At 31.2% G+C, this 20,099-nt stretch overlaps 2 protein-coding genes across 7 annotated transcripts in view; one reads left to right on the plus strand and one right to left on the minus strand.

Moving 5' to 3' along the window:
- LOC113398796 (furin-like protease 1) overlaps positions 1 to 15,240 on the minus strand; it is a 162,903-nt gene extending 147,663 nt beyond the window's left edge. The window contains exons 1-2 of one of the 6 annotated variants that reach the window (XM_026637700.2): positions 15,081 to 15,240; positions 12,190 to 12,472 (exon numbers count right to left, since the gene is read on the minus strand). In XM_026637700.2, the coding sequence (XP_026493485.2) occupies positions 12,190 to 12,354 (165 nt within the window). In that variant the 5' untranslated portion in view covers positions 12,355 to 12,472; positions 15,081 to 15,240. Of the gene's footprint in view, positions 1 to 12,189; positions 12,485 to 15,008 lie in introns of all 6 variants that reach the window. The other 5 variants (XM_026637701.2, XM_026637707.2, XM_026637702.2 and 2 more) reach the window with 5 other exon arrangements.
- The window catches only part of LOC113398573 (alpha-tocopherol transfer protein-like), a 176,499-nt gene that overhangs the window by 77,940 nt on the left and 78,460 nt on the right, over positions 1 to 20,099 (plus strand). The window lies entirely within an intron of this gene.

Here is a 20,099-nt window from a genome sequence, read left to right on the forward strand (position 1 = left end):
AGTTTTTCATCACCGCTGCATCATGTGGAGGATACATATATGAAATCTTTCTCAAAGGAGAGATTAGACCAGTAGGAAAATTTAAAGGCTATAAATATATCTGCACAATCGTTGTATAAAAAGTACATTAATTTATCATGTAAATATACACAACTTGACAACTGCTCTCATTAAAAGTTTTAGCGTAATCGTGTTAAAATTACTCTGAACAATTATACTTTGAAGATCAAATATAAATGAGGTATAAATGAAGAATATACCGATAAAGATAAAAACAAAATCCTCAGTACAAGTTACTAAAAAAGAAAGAATTAAACCGACTCAGCGGGCCGAGCGGAGCAAATAAAAGACGGACGGATTCAAATGGACTTATTATGAAGTCGGCGTGCGACCTACCGCGGTCGCACGAGCTGAGAATATACACTATAATTTTTTTTCGCCTTCCTGTCTCGTCGATAGGGTCACTTTCTAGGCACCTTATATTAAATGCTAACATCAGAAAATGTTGCAATTATAACAGACTTCGTTCATTGCACAATTATTCATACAAAATTAAAACAACTTTACACTTTAAAAAAAAATACTAGACTATTAATGTAAATATATACATACCTGTAATGTAGGTATGTATTATACATATTTCTTTAGTTTATATTTTACATTTATATAATGTATCTCAATAAGCAATAGCCATTATATTAATAATTTTATAAGATGATTTGCAGCTAATAAGTTATTATCGTCACTAAATAATGAACCTTGTAATAAATGAAATTTGTAATAAATCATACAGAACCCTTAATAGCAAAGCTTATTCACTTTCAGTAAATGTCTGTCGTCCAGTCTTTAAATACAGATTGCAAAGGCACATTTCAAACGATTAGCAACTCTAATTGCACCATAATTCCTCAGGAATGTCGTGTTTGTTTTGTATTGCTGTTCGGTTAAAAATAAACAACATTGAAGCGGCGTATAAAACATCTCTCCACTATTTTCTTATCTCAATAGCTTTAATTAAGGCAATCATATTGTCCTATAAATAGTGCAATAGTACCGATCACTTTGTTTGTTCTTTTAATTATTATAGATAATACAATATCAATATAATGTGAAAATGCTCACAACACATTGAGTAGGTCGGCCTTATATATCAATTGTTAAAACTCCATATAGTTTATTTCCTGAAGTCATTTTACATAATACATTAATAATCTAATTATTATTTACCAATGAACAAGTAAGGATAGGAGCTTTATTATTAAATTAATTTACTCAGAAACTTTAGCCGCGGGAAGCATACAACAAATTACAAACTTGAACGAAGATTTATAATACTTTACGCAAACAAATTAGCCGAACATACCCTATTAAATATTCACATGTACCTTAAAGAACAACAAAGAACTTGTCCTATATTTAAAAATTGCTTTTGCGAAACAAAAAAACACAAGCCTTCGAGCAGAAATTAATGACTCAAATAAAAACTCGAGTAGAAACTATTTAATCTTTATCACTAATGACAGTCTTAAAGAAAATTTTGTACCTTCGTCGAGGTAATATAACATGATAAGCCTTACTGCAGTAATAATAATGTCCGTTCCCAACAGCGACCTTCATTAGGACAACTTCAGGTACAAGTTTTTTTTTTCATCTCGAATATCGGACAACCTTTATTATCTACGCATAATCGGTCCCTAACATGCTAATAACATGACTAGCTTCTTATTACTACGTCAGCTTCATGTCATTATGTTTTGCTTTGTTCGGGATTAATAATAGCTTAAACGGTTGCTAAGTGCTCAGACCGATGACAAGTTCTTTGATGATTTGCATCCATGTCGTGTATTGAATAACCCTATACGTGTTACTAAAACTTAACCGCAATATACCTATTAACCGCAATATAGCATATTAGCATTTTGCTTCTATGATGTAGAAAATACCTATCATGCAAATACCACAAAAATGATTGAAATGATTTCACCAAATAATTTAGAACATATGACAAAATTTAATAATGCATATGAACAGTTAATTTAAATATTATTTTCTTTTAAAGTTATAATATATGTATATTCGATATAATTTTACTGAAATAATAAAATAGTTCGACAAGTAAGATAACTTTATGATACGTATCACGAAGACATTGGAACTTTGCGAAACCGCATAGCAAGTAAGTAGAACGTAAGAGTCAATGGAAATTCCAAAAGTTTGCAGAATTAATGGTTTTCTTTATCAGAGTTTTAATTCCAATTTTGTTCTCGAGATAAAATCGCGAAACGAACTACGAACTAACACAGGAGTCGACTGAAATAAAAAAAAATGTTTAAAAACTTTATCGCTTAAATGTACAAGTTTTTTAATTCATCTTAAGTTAATAACCTGAATAAAAATGTATGATCTATCTAGTATTTTCTAACTCTATGGTTGTATTAATACAACATATATTAAAAAATCGATAACATTCTTAAACATTTCTTATACACATAGCCAACTTCTGTAGAATACCATAACGGAATCATTTTGACCCTTTTTGAATTGACAATTCAGTATCAGTCCCCAAACCCAAATATCGTTTGCATAACATAAGAAGGTCTTCTAAACGCAAATAAATGGATCAGTCTAACTACTTGTAAGACGGCAATTTGTTGGGTCAACGAATTTAAGATAGAGAGCAATAGGAAAGAAGACCAGTTTTTATTATACAACTGGTATTACATATATTCGATATGTTCTTAACATATAATTTAAAAAAAATATATTTTCTTTCAATGCATGGGCATAAGGATATACTTATTTACATAATTTAGATGTTCAAGTATAAAAACTAACCGACCGACGGTCGACCACGGCTTCGCTCGCGTTTTAGGTGTTAATCGTCAGGTTTTAGTATTTTAAGAAAGAAATTATTAAGAATCAAATTTAGTTCAGTGATTTGACCATTTTGACCACGGAAGAGTAACAGACAAGCGAACAGACTGACAAAGAGACAAAATTACTTTCGCATTTATAATATTAATACAGATATAGGTACAATATATAGGTTGTATTAAAGATATTTTAAACAACATTGATTTGCCTCGGTTAAGCCAATAATCCAAACAATTAATTAATCATACATATTAAAAGGACGCTGACACAAATTCCGAAGGCAATGTACTCAACTTTAAAATTATAGTTATCTAAGGCGCCTTCTCTTAATTTTTATTAATCTCGATGATTGTTCCAAAACAATGGGACGAGATAGAATCTCTTTATGAAAATTTCTCTTAGTATTTCATAAAATAATTTATTTTTAAATTGTGATAAATACAAAACAGTTTTAACTTTCTCGCATCTCATTTAACTTATTTCCTTTCCATGTCATCTTCTGACAACGTATCAAATCGAGCCGAGTGGAACTGTAATCCTCTTCGCAGGATGAAAGAAGTGCTTGTTTCATAAAGACATCGACATCCATACATATAATATGATAATATTTCCTCAGCTTATTTTGTTGTACAAATTTACAAAACAATTCTTCCTTAACATTAGAGATACAAAAATCAAATACGAAACGTTTAAATATAATATGAACAATAGAGGCGAGGTATAACAACGTCCTTCTGAATTCATTGCTATCACAAACTATAGATGGAACATAAGCCAAATTAATGAAATCGGTTTAGCAAAGGCCAGGCGGCAGAATGTTTGTGGCTGGTGGATGATAAAGCCGCCGACACACAAAGCAGGTACCCCCTTCTTGAACCCCTATACACCCTCGTTCTGAGGCAATGGAGACCGTTTAAGCCGACGACGATTGCCCCTCACAAAAGACAGTCGCGAACCCGCCCTCCCCTTTCGAATGTAGAATGGATTCGAAAGAAAACGGAATCTCATTCCGAACCGACGCTCATTGTTTGAGAATCTCTCACAATTGCTTTTTCAATTTTACAATCCTCTCAAACTATTCCTTAGTTAGGCTTTCGATTTGTCACCGCTTTTGTTTGTTAGACAACAAATGATCGTATAATGGCAGTTTCTAACGACTGCTTTAATTAACAATTACTTACGAATAGTTCAATGGTAACCGCATTAAATATGAAAGAATCATAAGTTTAAGCAATTTCGAAGACACTATAAAGGAAACTAATAGGTACCAGGTTATAATATATTGCGTACCTACGTAAATATAATTTCAAGACAACGACACAATTACTGCAAGCTCAGGTCATTCTCCGTATCGCGGCGCCAACGCATTTTGGCATTTTGCCGACAATTTTGACGACTTTGCATCCGGTCATATCAGTGAAAACATAATGGAGAACAAAACTAAACACAAGAATCTCAGTTACAATGGTACATTGAAATTGAAGAATGATAATAAATTATCTCTAGAAATTAGTATACTTAGCTTCAGCCTGGAGATAGCGTATGCTTTGTTACACTTTGGTAAATCAGATAACAAAAAATGCTGATGATTTATGTTGACCTTATCTTTCTCAGGTCGTATTGCCGTCCCGTGTGACTATAGTTATGAACACACATTGTAATATCTACTACGCTTTTAAGTATTCCTTAAAAAATGATCACTGTGGGTAATTCGGAGGATATCAGATGGTCAGTCAGGTCAGGTCAGGTTTAATAAACCGTGTTATTGGTCGTCTTTTATAAACATTAATACATATCAGTAATCACTTTGTCGATGAATAATGTAAATAATAATTATATCTTTGTTACATTTAGAGTAACATCGATATAATTATTCTTTGATTTACCCAATGTACTTTTCGAAAAATTTTGCGAGTCATTTGGTACAGTTGAAATAATATTTATCGGCATATGCGGATAATCTACAAAGAAAGGGGCACGGCCCCGTTCTGTGCTTGTTATTTGAACTACGATGAACGTCTCTTATTCCGAGCGACGATGCCAACGATGTCTCTTTGTGCTTACCTAACATTTTAGATTGCTCCGAATTTTTCTCTAAAACAATTTACATGACGTTTCTATGTTATTATATGCGACCATAAATTTTTGATGAAAGGCATCATTAAAAACATAACAATTTATGATGAACCCCGACCCGATGCGAGATTACGATAGGCACACAATAGGCTGAACCTACAGAGAGTATTTCGATTAATATATTCGTATAACCAATATGTAGCAATCACTAGACCATACTCTATGCAAATCTAGCAAATATGTACATATTCTATTAAAAACCAATTTGACACTCGATGCTCAGTAAAAAAATTGGAAATCGAATTACAGTGACACGATAATTTGGCTCGGATAGCAAAAAATGTTAAGGGTTTAAGGGTTATACTCGTAATTTTATTGCATATCACTTTCTGACATTCACAGTCGAGTCTGTTCTCACAGATACATTGTAATCATTAAAAAAGAAATTTTGATGTTATAGTAAAAAAATATTTCGAACAAAATTTGGTAAAAATATTATATTCTCCAAACATTTAGCGCATAAAACGCATATCTCATGATATTTGTGTAAACATTTCAATAAGTTTCAGGTGCTTATACCATTACCTGTATAATTATCAAGAACTGACTTATTTTCAGACAATTTTACACAACTGCAATTTATTTTTCGGTCTTCATTGGACCATATTTTTTTGTTTTTTAAAATAAATAAAGTGTTAACTAGAGTATATTCGGTAATAGGGCTTCGTGCAAGCCCGTATATCCACCTATGGCCACCCATCATATATTTTAACCAAGTAGCAATACTAAGTATTGTTGTGTGTTTGAAGTGTGAGTGAGCCAGTGTAACTATACAAGGGAAGTAACAAATTAGTTCCCAAGGTTGGTAGCGTTGTAAAGAATGGCTAAATTTCTTACCACGTCAATGTACATAGGAAGTGGTTGACCGCTTACAATCACACTTACCAACGCTATCAAAAATAAATTTGTTTGGAGAATCGATTCAATAATCATTTAAATTCTCTTCCTATCATATTCAGCCAACTATAGCAATTATGTTACGTTAAGTCCAAATAAATGTATAGAATGATACTTTATTTATTGGCAAATCTCTCACTCTGTGACCGATCTTAATATCATATGTCTCATGTTTAAAGCAGTCATTTTAGTGTAGATTACTTTTTGCTTCAGTCCGAATCTATCTGAATCACATCAGTATTTATTAATTGAATATCAGAGGTGCAAGAAGATCACTATCATAATTGTTATAAAGTAAATAGTAATATAATCTGATTATATTCATCCATTATGAAATGAGATTATTGCTGCTATATTAATTACACTAAAAACACAAAAAGGCGACCTAGAGAAACAGCTAAAATTAAAAGAGCAGCGGTCTTCCGTAATGTACAGTTAAGAAATGAAAATGGCCATTAGTTTATTTTCCAGGAATGCAGACTGTGGATCCATTAGAGTTAATTTTTTTCAATTTTAATAAAAACTCATCGTAAAGCTCTTTATTACTTTGAGGATAATGTGCATTATGTAACATCAAAATTATTCTAACCTCTATTTTCAGATTACATCCAGCCTCTATTGTTCAACTTTGTTTTAGTATTTTTTGCAAGTCTGGTTAGGTACCATCCACTCGACACATACTCTACCGCCAAACAACCATACTCAGTATCGTTGTTTCTTTTTGAAGGGTGAGTGAGCCAGTGTAACACACAAAGTACGTATCATCTTAATTCCTAAAATTATTTGTGCATTTATGTTGTAGTTTCTAAGAGTGCTTTACTATGCGAAACAGGAATTTGTATATCTAACATCAAATAACAGTTGCAAACATTTGAAGTAAGTATAATAATAATATATTTCTAAAAAAAAAACTTAATGAAATTCTTTGATAAAATGTTTGTTAAATGTTCTCTCTGTCCCGGGCATTTTCTTGTACTTACTGAAAGGTCTTAAGCTTATTTCTTTATATTATACTAATGGCATTTTGATCTTCAATTGACTTGTTAGAGATATGACATAAATGAGATATCATAATATTAAATATTTATGATGAAGTGAATATTGTAATTATCGTATAAAAGTAATTTAACATCCTGTATGTCCTAGGTAACGCTGCGCTAATAACCATAACCAAGGTGCTACAGTGCATACAAGATGCATGTACATGTACAGAATTTCATTCGGCACATGCAAGTTTTTTGAAGATCTTTTCCTTCACCGCCGAGCACGAGATGAGTTATAAACAGGAATTACTTGCCCGTTTTTAAACGACAACAGAGGAATACGTCTTCTGTTTAAAATCATCCATCGCCATCGATCTCGGTTTGGTAATTATTATGAGCATGCAAAAAAATAATTCTAACATCTATAAATCATTTGTAAAATATAACAATCAAAATTTTACTTTAACTGTGTAATAGTAGGTAAAAGTAATATATAAATTATTAATACTAAACGTATTAAACGTTATTTTCGAGATAATTGCGAAATCGTTTTTATGTCATATCAGCGCTTAAAACAAATTAGGTGCCAAGTTTATCACGGTCTCATTACGATCCGCTTGTAATAACAATTTTACAATTTTCATTATTTTCATAATACTTATTATAAACAATAGGTATCTATTATTACAGTATGCGATATGGCTTTAGAAAAAAATAGGTGTCTACCTTTTATATTGTAACAATAAATCAATATTATGATATAATCAGTATCCAAGTCAGTTGTAGTAGCAGCCAAGCGATTTATCGACCGTACTGGGAGGACAATTCTACCAATTCTAGAACGGTTACGATACGTTCATACGTCTATAACGATCCAACTTCGATCGAACCGCGACTGTATTGTTAGAAGAAAAAGACTAAACGACAACGATTACTTTTCGGTTCGTTTACGATAAAATCACAGTTTATTAGAAGAATTGGGACCCAGGGCTAATAAATCTTTGCGCAAGCCACGCCTTTTTTTATCACATTTATATTCAAATATATACATACTGTATCAAATTTTATTATCATTTTTATTTATGAAAATAACTTTAAAAATCGCGTTATTTAGAAAGCAAGACAATACTACGGAGCGAACTACAGCAAACGTGGAAGTGACTTAGTTATATATGTATTTATCTGGGGATCAAGGAGACCCTTAGTACAGGGCAACCTAGTTTAGGCTCTTGCCTCTCGAACACAATTGCATTTATTATTAAGATACATCAAAAATGTAAACGGAAGTGTCTGTGGAATAAACATTTTTTTATTTAGATTAGAAACTTTTTTTTTGTTTTATTTTAAAACGTTAAATGTTTTCAAATACGCTAACATATACAGCAATACCACGAACCTAAAATTAAAAGAACATATAATTATTTTACGAGTACTTAACTGTAAAACTAATAGCACTTATAAAAAAAAAAAACAAAGAAATTGTCACGTTTTTAATCAGTATGAAACAGTTGACATACTTCGAAGATAACGGTTGATAAAGAAATTGCGTGAGTGATAAAATGAATTTGTTGGTATAACCGCTTTTGTTTTTTAGTATAGACTTAAACATTACTTTTAAGATTAATTAAAAAATCATATTAAAACTTTGCTTTCGACCTTTTTTATTTAACTATTATTTTATTATTAATAAACGTAATATATTATTGGTGACAGACTAAAACAAATTGATGTATGACTATTCAAACGTTATACGTTTATTAGTGAGGCCGGAAATTAAAGCGCTTATTTACCCTATCTACCCAATTTTACCTTACCTACATTAAGAGTGTCCAATCTCCCAATAGGGATTCGGAACGCGAAGACCAAAAACATAAACAACTCATGTGAGACATAATATGTGAATAAGATAATAGTTTAAACTCACTCCGCTTGGCCACCCATGCTGAACAAATACACACATTAACCAAGACCATTGTCCTGTACACAATTCCCTAGTTACAAAATCACACTTCAGATTTACACGTAAATAGATACATAAGTACAATACTATCAAATGCTATGATACATTAATGAGAATATACATTGAAATTTATATTAAAAATAAATGGTCGGAAGGTGATGTAAAATGACATACTATCTACTATACTATAAAAAGTATGTCCATGGCAAAATGACAACATCCTTTTGTGCCTCAGCATCAAAGCATCTATTCTCTTCACTATTCACTATCATACTACGGCTTTCAGACTAAATGATGCTGACAGTTGCATGCCCTTAAAAAAAAACAGTGTTTTTATAAATATCGTCGGTTTAGGCGAAAGTTAAAAAGTTGGATATTGAGATTAAAGATAATAACGCGGGATATTGGGGTGAGTTGATTTGACGTTATGTTACCGTTAACCGCAATTAAATAAATTTAAAATATATTTTTTACCTTTTTTTATTTTTTACCTTTGTGTATATTTGTATGCGACATTAACTATAATAATATCATTATATATAACAAATACAAGTCTCAAAACAGCGTATCGTAAGTCGATTTCAAACATTTTGCAAGTGAGATACAAATTTCTCAAAAATATAGCACTCCAGTTTAGAGATATTCTTCAAGAAGAAATTCGAAATTCACCGCAGAAAACGAGCGTGAAATCTTAGTGTGATATGCAACATTAACCATAATATTTACAATGATGCACGTATCTAAATAGTATATCACTGTAAGTCAATTTTCAACATTTTACGAGGGTGTTTCGAAGTGAATTATAATATAATGAATATCTGTAAAGTGAAGATACAAAAATATTTAATGTGAATATGAATTAATTAAATATATAAATTAACATTTAAAGGCTAACTAGCATAACATAAAATAACTTTTTATCTCTAATGCCGTACATTTTACGAATCTTAATTATTTTAACAATGAAAATAATATATATTATGACTGATAAATAAAATCCGTATAACAATGAAACCTTTATCACGAATAAACTATATATATGTATCTATATTAAACTTATAGACGAAACTACCTTGTATGTTTGTTAACCTATGTCGCAGTAAAATTTTAATGTAGGTATTCCATTGAACGCTATTGTTGGAATAAAAGATGGGGTATACAATAGTGATATACGATGTTTAGATGAGGCGAACCTCGTGATCTATGTTTTTATTCAAAAAAAGAATCTTTACGTATTTAGAGAATTATACCCAATATAACTTCTATTTATAGCATATATACGATTACTAGTTATCGCACGCAGCTTCGCTCGCGTTTTAGGGTTTGGTTGTCAGGTGTTAGCCATAAAATCTATATACTATACCAATAAATTAGATTCAGAGGTTTAGCTGTGAAAGAGTAACAGAGAGTCAGACGGAGTTACTTTTGCATTTATATTATTAGCATAGAAGTACAGGTATGTTTTTTGGGCCGTAAAAGGTGACATCAGAGATTTTTTTTATAATAAGCGACGTATTATTATCAGAACTTTTGCTTTGCCTTTATATGTATAATAGTATTTAATCGTAAGGTTATATGATTAGTTTTCCACGTAGGCCCTTTTTAATATTAAATTTCCGGCGCATAAATTAATAAAATATATTATTATTATAATACATCAAGTATTGAGAGCTGTCCTTACCGACCACGAAAATAGTATGTTATAAACAGATGAATTCAAGTTGTCACATTAAATAAATAAGTCTTCCCACTTAAATTTCCTGTTTATTTCTGTCTCTCCAATTCTTGCGGTGGGACTCACTTAAAATGGAAGTCGAATTAGTTTTGAAGATTTAAGGAACAACTTATGTTGTATTAACGTTTCCTATTGCGTTTTCAAGAAAGTTTTCTGTTGCCTTTGTAATGTTCAATTATACAAAATGTGAAGTTAATAATAATAATAATAAAGAAACTCAACCAAAACATTTCTGAAAACAAACTCGTAACAATAACGGTATATTTTAACTCAAAATACATATGTCTTTTCCGTATAATTTGCATATTTAGGCAGTGTTTATGAAGATGTCGGCAACACATGAATTGTAGCGAAGTGGGCGGCGACGTTAAATGGAACATTTCCTCAAATCCGTTGTTGTTACATGACTTTGCAGCATATGCGGTCTACTCAAAATAACTCACTAATTTTATCTTACTGCAGTCTTGACGACGCGGTCATTTGATACACTGCGCAGTCGCTTTCAAGTTTAATCACTCGATACGTTCATTTCAACGTATTCATATTTATATAGTAACCCTATTTTTATACGATTTCAAAAAAGTAGTAGAAAAAATTGTTTTTTAGATTTTTTATCCCTTAATAACAATAATGTTTATCTGCTAACAATAATGTTAATACTTGCAATGTACATTATTTTTACATTGTTGTAAGAATTAATAATAGGAATAATGCTATTAAGCATTAGCTAACTATTGAGACTAGTATGTGAAGATTCAATAGAAGGAGTTTATTAATATATAATCATAATAATGAATATAAAAAGATGTCTTGTTAAAACATGTGTCCATTGTTCCCGATACTCCATTAAGCAATTAATAGTAATTAATATTGTTCTGATTAGTAGATTCATATTTTATGTTCCGGAAAATTACTTGGGAAATAGAAAAACTTGGATTACGACGAACACGTACGAAGTCAATGTAAACCTGTAGGTACATGTAAAAAGCGCGTATTAAACAAAGGACTGTCGACAAATCCAATTAAAAGACCTTCGCATCGGTCATTGATATTTAAATTGAATTTCATCTGAGGACACAAACTTTGTGCAAATCAAAAGTATTACAAAATGTTATTTCTATTACTTTTATAATATACTAGTTAGCCTGCCACGGGTAGAATAAGAATCCACATAGAACGTTAATGTTGACGGAAAATTAATATATATACATAGGATGTTCCGTTCTTGGATGAACGCAGAACATCACACCTATGTTTCATCACAATCGGATGGATAGTTTTCATATTTATTCATACTAGATCAGTTGGAAATTTGATCAGTTTAATAAAGTAAATGTTTTTAAGTGAGACGATAAATACATATACCGTTTTCTTGATTGTTTATTTGCACGCCTAAATTAATTAAATTTAACTTCATTTAATAAAATCAAGAGGTGTCGATATAATAATATATTTGTAAAGAAATTCTATATTTAAATCCTCCAACTAAACGTTATTTTTGCAAGAAATGAGCAGATCCAGCAGATCACTCGTTCGTTTGCCGTTGAGTTATCAAGTTAGCTCAGCGTAATTATTAAATTGTAATGAATAAAATATATATTTACCTCTCCAAGATAGACGAAACCATGGTCCAATGCCACTGCCTCCGCTGTCTCCTTCCCTGCAGGTATATGAACTGCCCATGTTGGCGTGAAATGCGCATACGCGACTTTTATCAGCGACATCAAAGGCACCAAGATGGCAAAGGATATTATTACTCCCCGCGCCATCTCACTCACACTCACGAGCTAGTACTTGTCAGCATGGCACACACACAACTAAAAGTGTTTCTTTTCTAAGGTTTGAATTCTAAAATCAAACGTAGAGGACGTTGCCTTAGTTTGCGTTCTGAAATTATATCTATTGAGTGGTACAGAAAAAGTTTCGGTTTTTGTTCAAAGATTTTGTTTTTTCTCCGTGAGGAGAGCAGGTAATTTTGGTAGGTATAATTGGATTTAGATACGAGTCGTTTGTTATAATTCTGTTTATGTATACTCCAACATCGTTTTAGTTGTTTTATTATAATTAAAGTTGTTTTAAGAGATTTATCGTATTATTTTAATTGGTCTTACGAATTATTGGTTACGGTACGATTACAGAATGATCGGAAAGAAATAAGCAGTAAGGACAGTATTATATGAAGTACACTTAAGAATAGAGTAGTTACACTTAACTTTGCTCGTAATACTTATATTTAGGACTAACCTTCTTATCATAGTGGTTTTATTACCTTCGATATATATTAGTGGCAATATATTTTAAATAAATAATATTAATGCGATATTCTTTGGTCGTTTCATGGTATCTACGAAATGTTTTATTTTGAACAACTCGACTTAAAAGATATATGTAGTAATATTAGCAGATAGAAATAGTTTCTTGTAACATATAGACTAATAATAAAAACTTTGATATATTCTACGTAGCTTTGTATTACGATATATTTCGTTATAAAAGTGACTTCTGGTGAAATCACAGAAGAATTGTATCAGAAATCAGGTCAAGTAGACAGCAAGGACTACGGAGCCTTGAGCGGAAATCAGCCTCATTCTATGGTTCGCCTTTATTAACTTATCAACGTGCTTCCGTTAATCAAATAAACTTCCTTTATTTATGAAATACTTTTAGAGTGGCTAATTTTTTACGTGAACGTTAAATGAAAATCTGCAATTTGCATATTTTTCTATAGCGGCATGTTTTAATAAGAACAAATGTTGGTCATAATCATCGCATAATCTTAATAAAATAACATCTTTATCAAAAAATTCATATAATTTAAATGGGCGTTGTGGTAACTTTTATTATAAAAAATGATATATTTGACCAATTTCGGTCCAATTACAGTAGATTGACCTACATTCGAATCCGAAACAAAAGGATTAAGCGCTAACAGAATTAGGTTTAGTTGTGTTCATTGTAATGAATCTAGCCTTCGACAGGGCCGAGTTCATTGTCCCGATGTTAACGCGCACTCAATTGTTCGTGATCGTATCTGGCTCAATCTATCAATCAATGAATACACCAAAGATTTGTTATTTGTTGAAATCGGTATAATATAAGAAGGAGTATCGTTACTCTAGTATCTATTGAAAAGCAATAAAAGATATTAAACGTTATCGAATTGGAAAAGTCAGAGAGATTCAATAAAGAATACAATTTAATATTTTTTTGCTTCATATTACGATTTCGACATCGATATATTATTCGACTATAATTAACTTTGGTATGAAATTAAAATATTTTGATTAAAAGTTTTATACACTACGTTATATGATTAAAAAATAATATTTTTTTTTTTATAAATGCCTTAGATGCCTACTGGAAGTGATATGTGATTATTTAACCGAATGAAATAAAATATAATTGTAATATTTGCGTACAAATATGTTCCTACAGAATGTGTACAATATTAAATGTAAAATCCTTAAGGAAAATAACACCAATCGAAAAAAGTAATGAGAATTCCTTGGCTTTTGTTTGTTGTATATCTCATGTGATTGTTGAACAAAAATGCGTAAAATGTTTTACGTTCCTCGAATTGGGTCAGGTAAATAAGTTATAATTTGTGACTGCATATTATTTATTAAAAAAATTAATAAAAATACCTATTATCAATATTCAAATGTGTGTACTTAGCGGGCGTTTATTATTTAAATTAATATCTTCCCTGCAGAATCAGCTTTGTTAATTATAATAGATTATAATTTACCCTGAGCTGAGAGCAATGGAGTGTTAATGAAAATATTATTTAAATTATGCTGTCACCGTAAATAAATTGTTTCATGTTTTTACATAATGATTATATTCAGAAAATTTATATTAACTGGAAGCTTTTTACAATAATAGGTATTGATATATTGTATTATATACCTACTGCATGTATATATATATATATATATATATATATATATATATATATATATATATATATATATATATATATATCTTGTCAAGGTATTTAGTATGAAATAATAAAAAATATTTACAATACAACAAAACGATTTTATATCAAAATATGCCTTTTTTATTACACGTACATAACATTACGAAGTATATGAACAGTTAGTTTGTTTTATCTACAATAGCTCGCATAAATATAAGGATATTTGCATAGGCACTTGGCCGTATTATGTTCTGTACGATACAACAATAGACATAATATTTATCGATAGAGACAAGACATGTTATATCTTATCTGTGCTTCATTGGCGGCTTGGGTAAACAATTTGTTTTTGTGACTAATCGTCAATGTAAGTATTTCGCGTGCAGTCCACATCGAGAGGCGGATGTTTCATCAATGGAATTCGATGGGAAGGACCAAGATTCCGTGGCACTTAGACAATAGTAGCCGGTGAGAGTCGGCGCCGCTGTGACGAGCGTTCACCTCTCTCATCCCGCCTCACTTTATAGCAATACGTGTAATGAATATAAGATTGTTATTGACATAAGCACGTACACAAACTCAAAGCAACATCCACTATGTTTCACAATAATACACTACAGTCATTATAGAACACGGCACAACTGTCAAGTAGCGCGTGAATATCGCAGCGGAGCGGAGCGGTACACGTCCACCACGCTAGTACACGTGATGCTGACTGTTTCGTTTCACTTGCTCTCGCCTCGTCTGGCCGATGCCGCGATTGGAGCGCGAGGCGACGCTGAGTTTGCCAGCCTTTAGAAAGTTTGCCTGCGTTTAGGGATTTTAGTTATTATATAGGTCCTTTAAGTTACCTTGACTTTGAGCGAATATATTTTAAAAAAATTAGTTTTCATTGGTGAATAAGCAATACATTTATAGCAAGTAATTGAAAAGGAAAATATTTTCATACATTATTGCAATTTGAATTATATATATATAACTTCGCATACTTTTCAAATGCATTATTTTAAACGCATAATAACAAATTAAGTATGACTAGTTCATCTTAACATAATTTTGTATGCAATTAAAATACCTATTTGAACATTATAGACCTATAATAAGTACCTGTACCTATTATTAATCTTTACCGGTGCGCTGCCTGATTTCGTCCATTTTCACAACGGATGGCCTTTTCCGGCATATACATATATCATCAAGCATATTGTGTCTATCTCTACCAACTATTAAACATGGACAAGGGTAAATTTATTATAGTCCTATCATATTATAGATATAATATGATATTAATAATAACTATGTCAGTATTTACTAGACAAAAATTATACTGGTAAACGTCATAAAAATTATACTTGAAAATATATAAAATCCTTTCTTCGCGGATTCTTACATAATAAAATAAACCTATGTTCCAATTTTCAGATTTCTAGACTCAGTAGTTTTGTGCTTTGGTAGTCAGTTGGTATAAGTATCGATTAAACGCGAAATTTTAAATAGTCTTCATCAGGTTTGATTCTTTTATCTTTTTTCTTTAATATATTTCTAACATCGCATAATTTTATTCATATTCAATCATTTTGTTAATATAAATATGACGTTACGGTACTATTATAACAGGTAATGTCCCGGCGTATTTGCGATTCATATCATCATCTATCAATAATGACACACACAAAACATTTTCAATGGAATTTTTTATCCGATACTTGAAAAGCAATTTTTAAGACAATATTTTTATCAGATTGTTTCTGTTCATAAATATAACGTTATTTTTTAATAACCAATAATATTTATATATAACGTAATTCATTATTTTACGTCGCTCGATAGACGATGCTTACTATCATACAGATTAAACGATGAAGGCATTTATAAAATAACCATATACCACGGAAGCAACGTCGACGAACAATATTTCTACTTAACATACTGAGCCGCGTAGAGAAAACCATAGCGCGTCTAAGAAAGTCATCAACAGCACCATCTATTGATCGTTGATGTAAGCTATAAATTTTGTATATTTTTATTTCCCGTGGCACGCCTAAAGAGGGAGAACTGAGAATTTTGTGAGACAGGTATCTATTGTCTATTTAAATCAAAGAAGGTATAGATAAATAAACCTTAGATTGACGCAACCCATGCGATTTGCTCAAGTATATTCTAAACTACTAACAGTTCGTGATTAATATGACTTGTTTTCATAATACAACATAATTACACTTTATCACTTATATCCACTTTAATATTACTTCTAGTATTTTTCGCAAATCCATAATGAATGTCATAGGTTATTCAAGCTGCCGACCAACGAACGAAATTTCGTCAATTTAATGTCAAATGTTGTAATTTGGCTTTTGTTGTCTTATGGTTGGAATAGATTATAGTTATATTTTATGGAATATTTATACCTAGCTTGCGGTTAATCCGCCGTGGAATACGTTCTCTCCACAAACTTCACCACCCTATTGCACCTCTTTTGAGTATGATTGTTGTATATGGAACATTTTATTATTTGCACAAAGAAGTAGGTGTGCCTACTAAGTTTTAAGAAAATATGAGTATGGAATAAGGAAACATTTTAACCTCTTGAGAGATTAAATATAAAAAAGGGAAACCGCTTCTTTATGTGTAACAGAGCCCGGAAAGATCAAATTCCATTACTTTAACTTAACCATCTGTAAATAGATCAACAAAACTTCACATGTACTTTTATATCGATTTTGGGGTTGACTTTGTAATAACCCTCTAAAAATATTTTTTATCTTGTTGTATAAAAGAAGACTATTTACAGTAACACTAATATATGTATATAAAAATAGAGTACCTTATACTTATAACGGTTCTCCATACTAACTGTCGTAAGTGTCATCCCTTTTGAGCCATTTATAAACGGACCATAAAAAAAACGTACTGATTACTTAAATACGATGTCGTTTTAGCTTTTTAGGTTCAAATGTATTATCTGTGCTTAGATGAAGCAATCAGTCAGAACATGTATTTTTATATTATTGTACAAAGGTCTATACAATTGATTGAAAGCCTTTCGTTAGAATTTTTACCTGTATTCACCGGTACGGTACTTTATTATAATCTTGATATTTACAACGCTTTGATACACAAACGGAATTTTATGCCAGATTTCTAAACGTATCTATTTATTTTATAACGTTCTACTACAAAGTATGCAAATAATCCCTTAAAATTACATTAAATTTTCTTTTCAGGAATATCAAATATAATGCAGGCGTAAAAATTGCTTTGACTGAAATATGTAGCGTAAGATAACAGCAAATAATTGGTAATTGCAGTTGCTTTCTCGTCTTGCAACAGTAAAGCAATTTATATGAACCCATTTGCAAAAAAACAGGCACCTATACTTTTCTGTGCAACTATGAAAATTATAAAAAAGAGGTTTTATATGTATTCAATTAATTAGAAACAATTGTATTTGAATTAAAAAATACTGAAAAGTAAAATAAAATATTCCAAATTTGAAAATTTTAAAGTTATTTAATAGTATTCCCTTCGATTCGAGCAATAGCTTGCAGTATGTATTTGGATATTGTGCTATAAATAAACAAAAAAGGGTTTTTTTGTAAAATTATTGAATCGATCTTGATGTAAAATTGTTTAAATTGGTTTTTCGTGACAAATTTTATACCACATTCTTCAAGAAGGCTGTACTCAATGTTATGTGTCGGAATGGCTTGGTGACAGTCGGGACACTGTGCAGAGGACCTGGTATAGGTTTCAAGAAACCGCATCTTTGACCGGGAAGAAAACGATATAATGAGGCCAGGGACGATTAATTATTAGATATTGTGAGCCAAATTACGAAATCGGAGTTCTACCTATAATAACATCAAAACCAATCTTGAAGATATTATAAATGTGAGTGTTAGCACATTCACCATCAAGAGAGACTTCTAGAAGTCGATACACACAGTGGAAGATCAGCAAGGGGTCCTAAATGGAAGTCGGGAAGTCGGGATACGCCGTTTAGATTGGCCAGCACGAAATACCGACCTCAATCCCATTGAGCATCTATGGAGCTTACTAAAACAATGTGTTAGAGCTGAACACCCAGCCTAACAGAACATCTGAGAGCTTAAAATTGCTATTACGGCCGGATGGAAGCATATTTCAGCAGTTATTTCAACCAGACACTCGATATTTTTTTTTATTGTTTGTAACTTTTAATATGTAAAGGAGAAAGTCAATTGAAGTTACCTAATATTTTTGTCAAAGTGAGTAATTTCTTAAAAATCTAAATAAAATAAATTAAATTTGATTAAATTACCAAACAAAAATTTTTTTACATGAGTAGATAATAACTTTTATATTTTGTTGCATCGAATCCCTTTTGTAACTGTTAATACTAAAATTAATAACATAAACATAATAACATAATCAGCCTGTAAATTTCCCACTGCTGGGCTAAGGCCTCCTCTCCCGTTGAGGAGAAGGTATGGAGCATATTCCACCACGCTGCTCCAATGCGGGTTGGTGGAATACACATGTGGCAGAATTTCGTTGAAATTAGACACATGCAGGTTTCCTCACGATGTTTTCCTTCACCGCCGAGCACGAGATGAATTATAAACACAAATTAAGCACATGAAAATTCAGTGGTGCCTGCCTGGGTTTGAACCCGAAATCATCGGTTAAGATGCACGCGTTCTAACCACTGGGCCATCTCGACTTGTGTCGAAATTAATAGAATAAATCAAAAGTACCCGTTGTTTTTGCAAAGGAATTTATCTTCTTTTAGAAATTAAATGACCAATTGGCTATAAATATTGATTTTTCTTTAAGCTAGCTTCTTTAAATTAATTGGTAAGCCGCTTAATACAGGCTTACAAATAATTTACAATCGTAGAGTTTTCTGAACACTGAATTGTAAATCTTTTTTACAGAATAGCTTTACAGGACTAGATAGACCCGTAGATCCGGGTTTCATCAAATATTAAGTGTACTCAACGTGGACCATTTTTGGATTAAATATAGAAATGAAAAAAGAAAGTGTTCCAAAAGAGATTTTAAATAATTATTGGTTTTTATTTAATAATTACTTTTAGAGCGTGAAGTTTTGAAATAATTAAATAGCCTTGTTTAGTGGCGCGAGTGCTCTTTAACGTGAATATTAACGCAGAAGGCTCATTCGCTCGCATATGTTGGCAAAAGCGGAGTGCGGAAATAGGAAAGTATGTCAACCAAATATTTTAAACACTTTATTGATTAGAAATAATATACAATACTGGCTATAGAGTTTTGTATATAGAAGTCTGAATTCTATTATGTAATATTCATTTATTTTACAATTAAATAAGTATCTATTTACTTTTTATAATAATAAATATTATAAAATAATAAGTATGGTTTGTTATTTCTGGATTCACGAAAAAATTCCCTACTTGTCCATTTCACTATTGATATGAAACTTTCATAGGCGTAGACAATATTCAGAACGCATGTAGACTTAACTTACTACTATTTTGTTTATGTGTTGTATACAACAACGGTGCATACTTGGATTAATTAAATATATTTTACAAAAAAAATGACTTTATATTCCTTCCGTACAAAACGACA

Source organism: Vanessa tameamea, chromosome 14 (assembly GCF_037043105.1).
Source record: "Vanessa tameamea isolate UH-Manoa-2023 chromosome 14, ilVanTame1 primary haplotype, whole genome shotgun sequence".
Lineage (NCBI taxonomy): Eukaryota > Metazoa > Arthropoda > Insecta > Lepidoptera > Nymphalidae > Vanessa > Vanessa tameamea.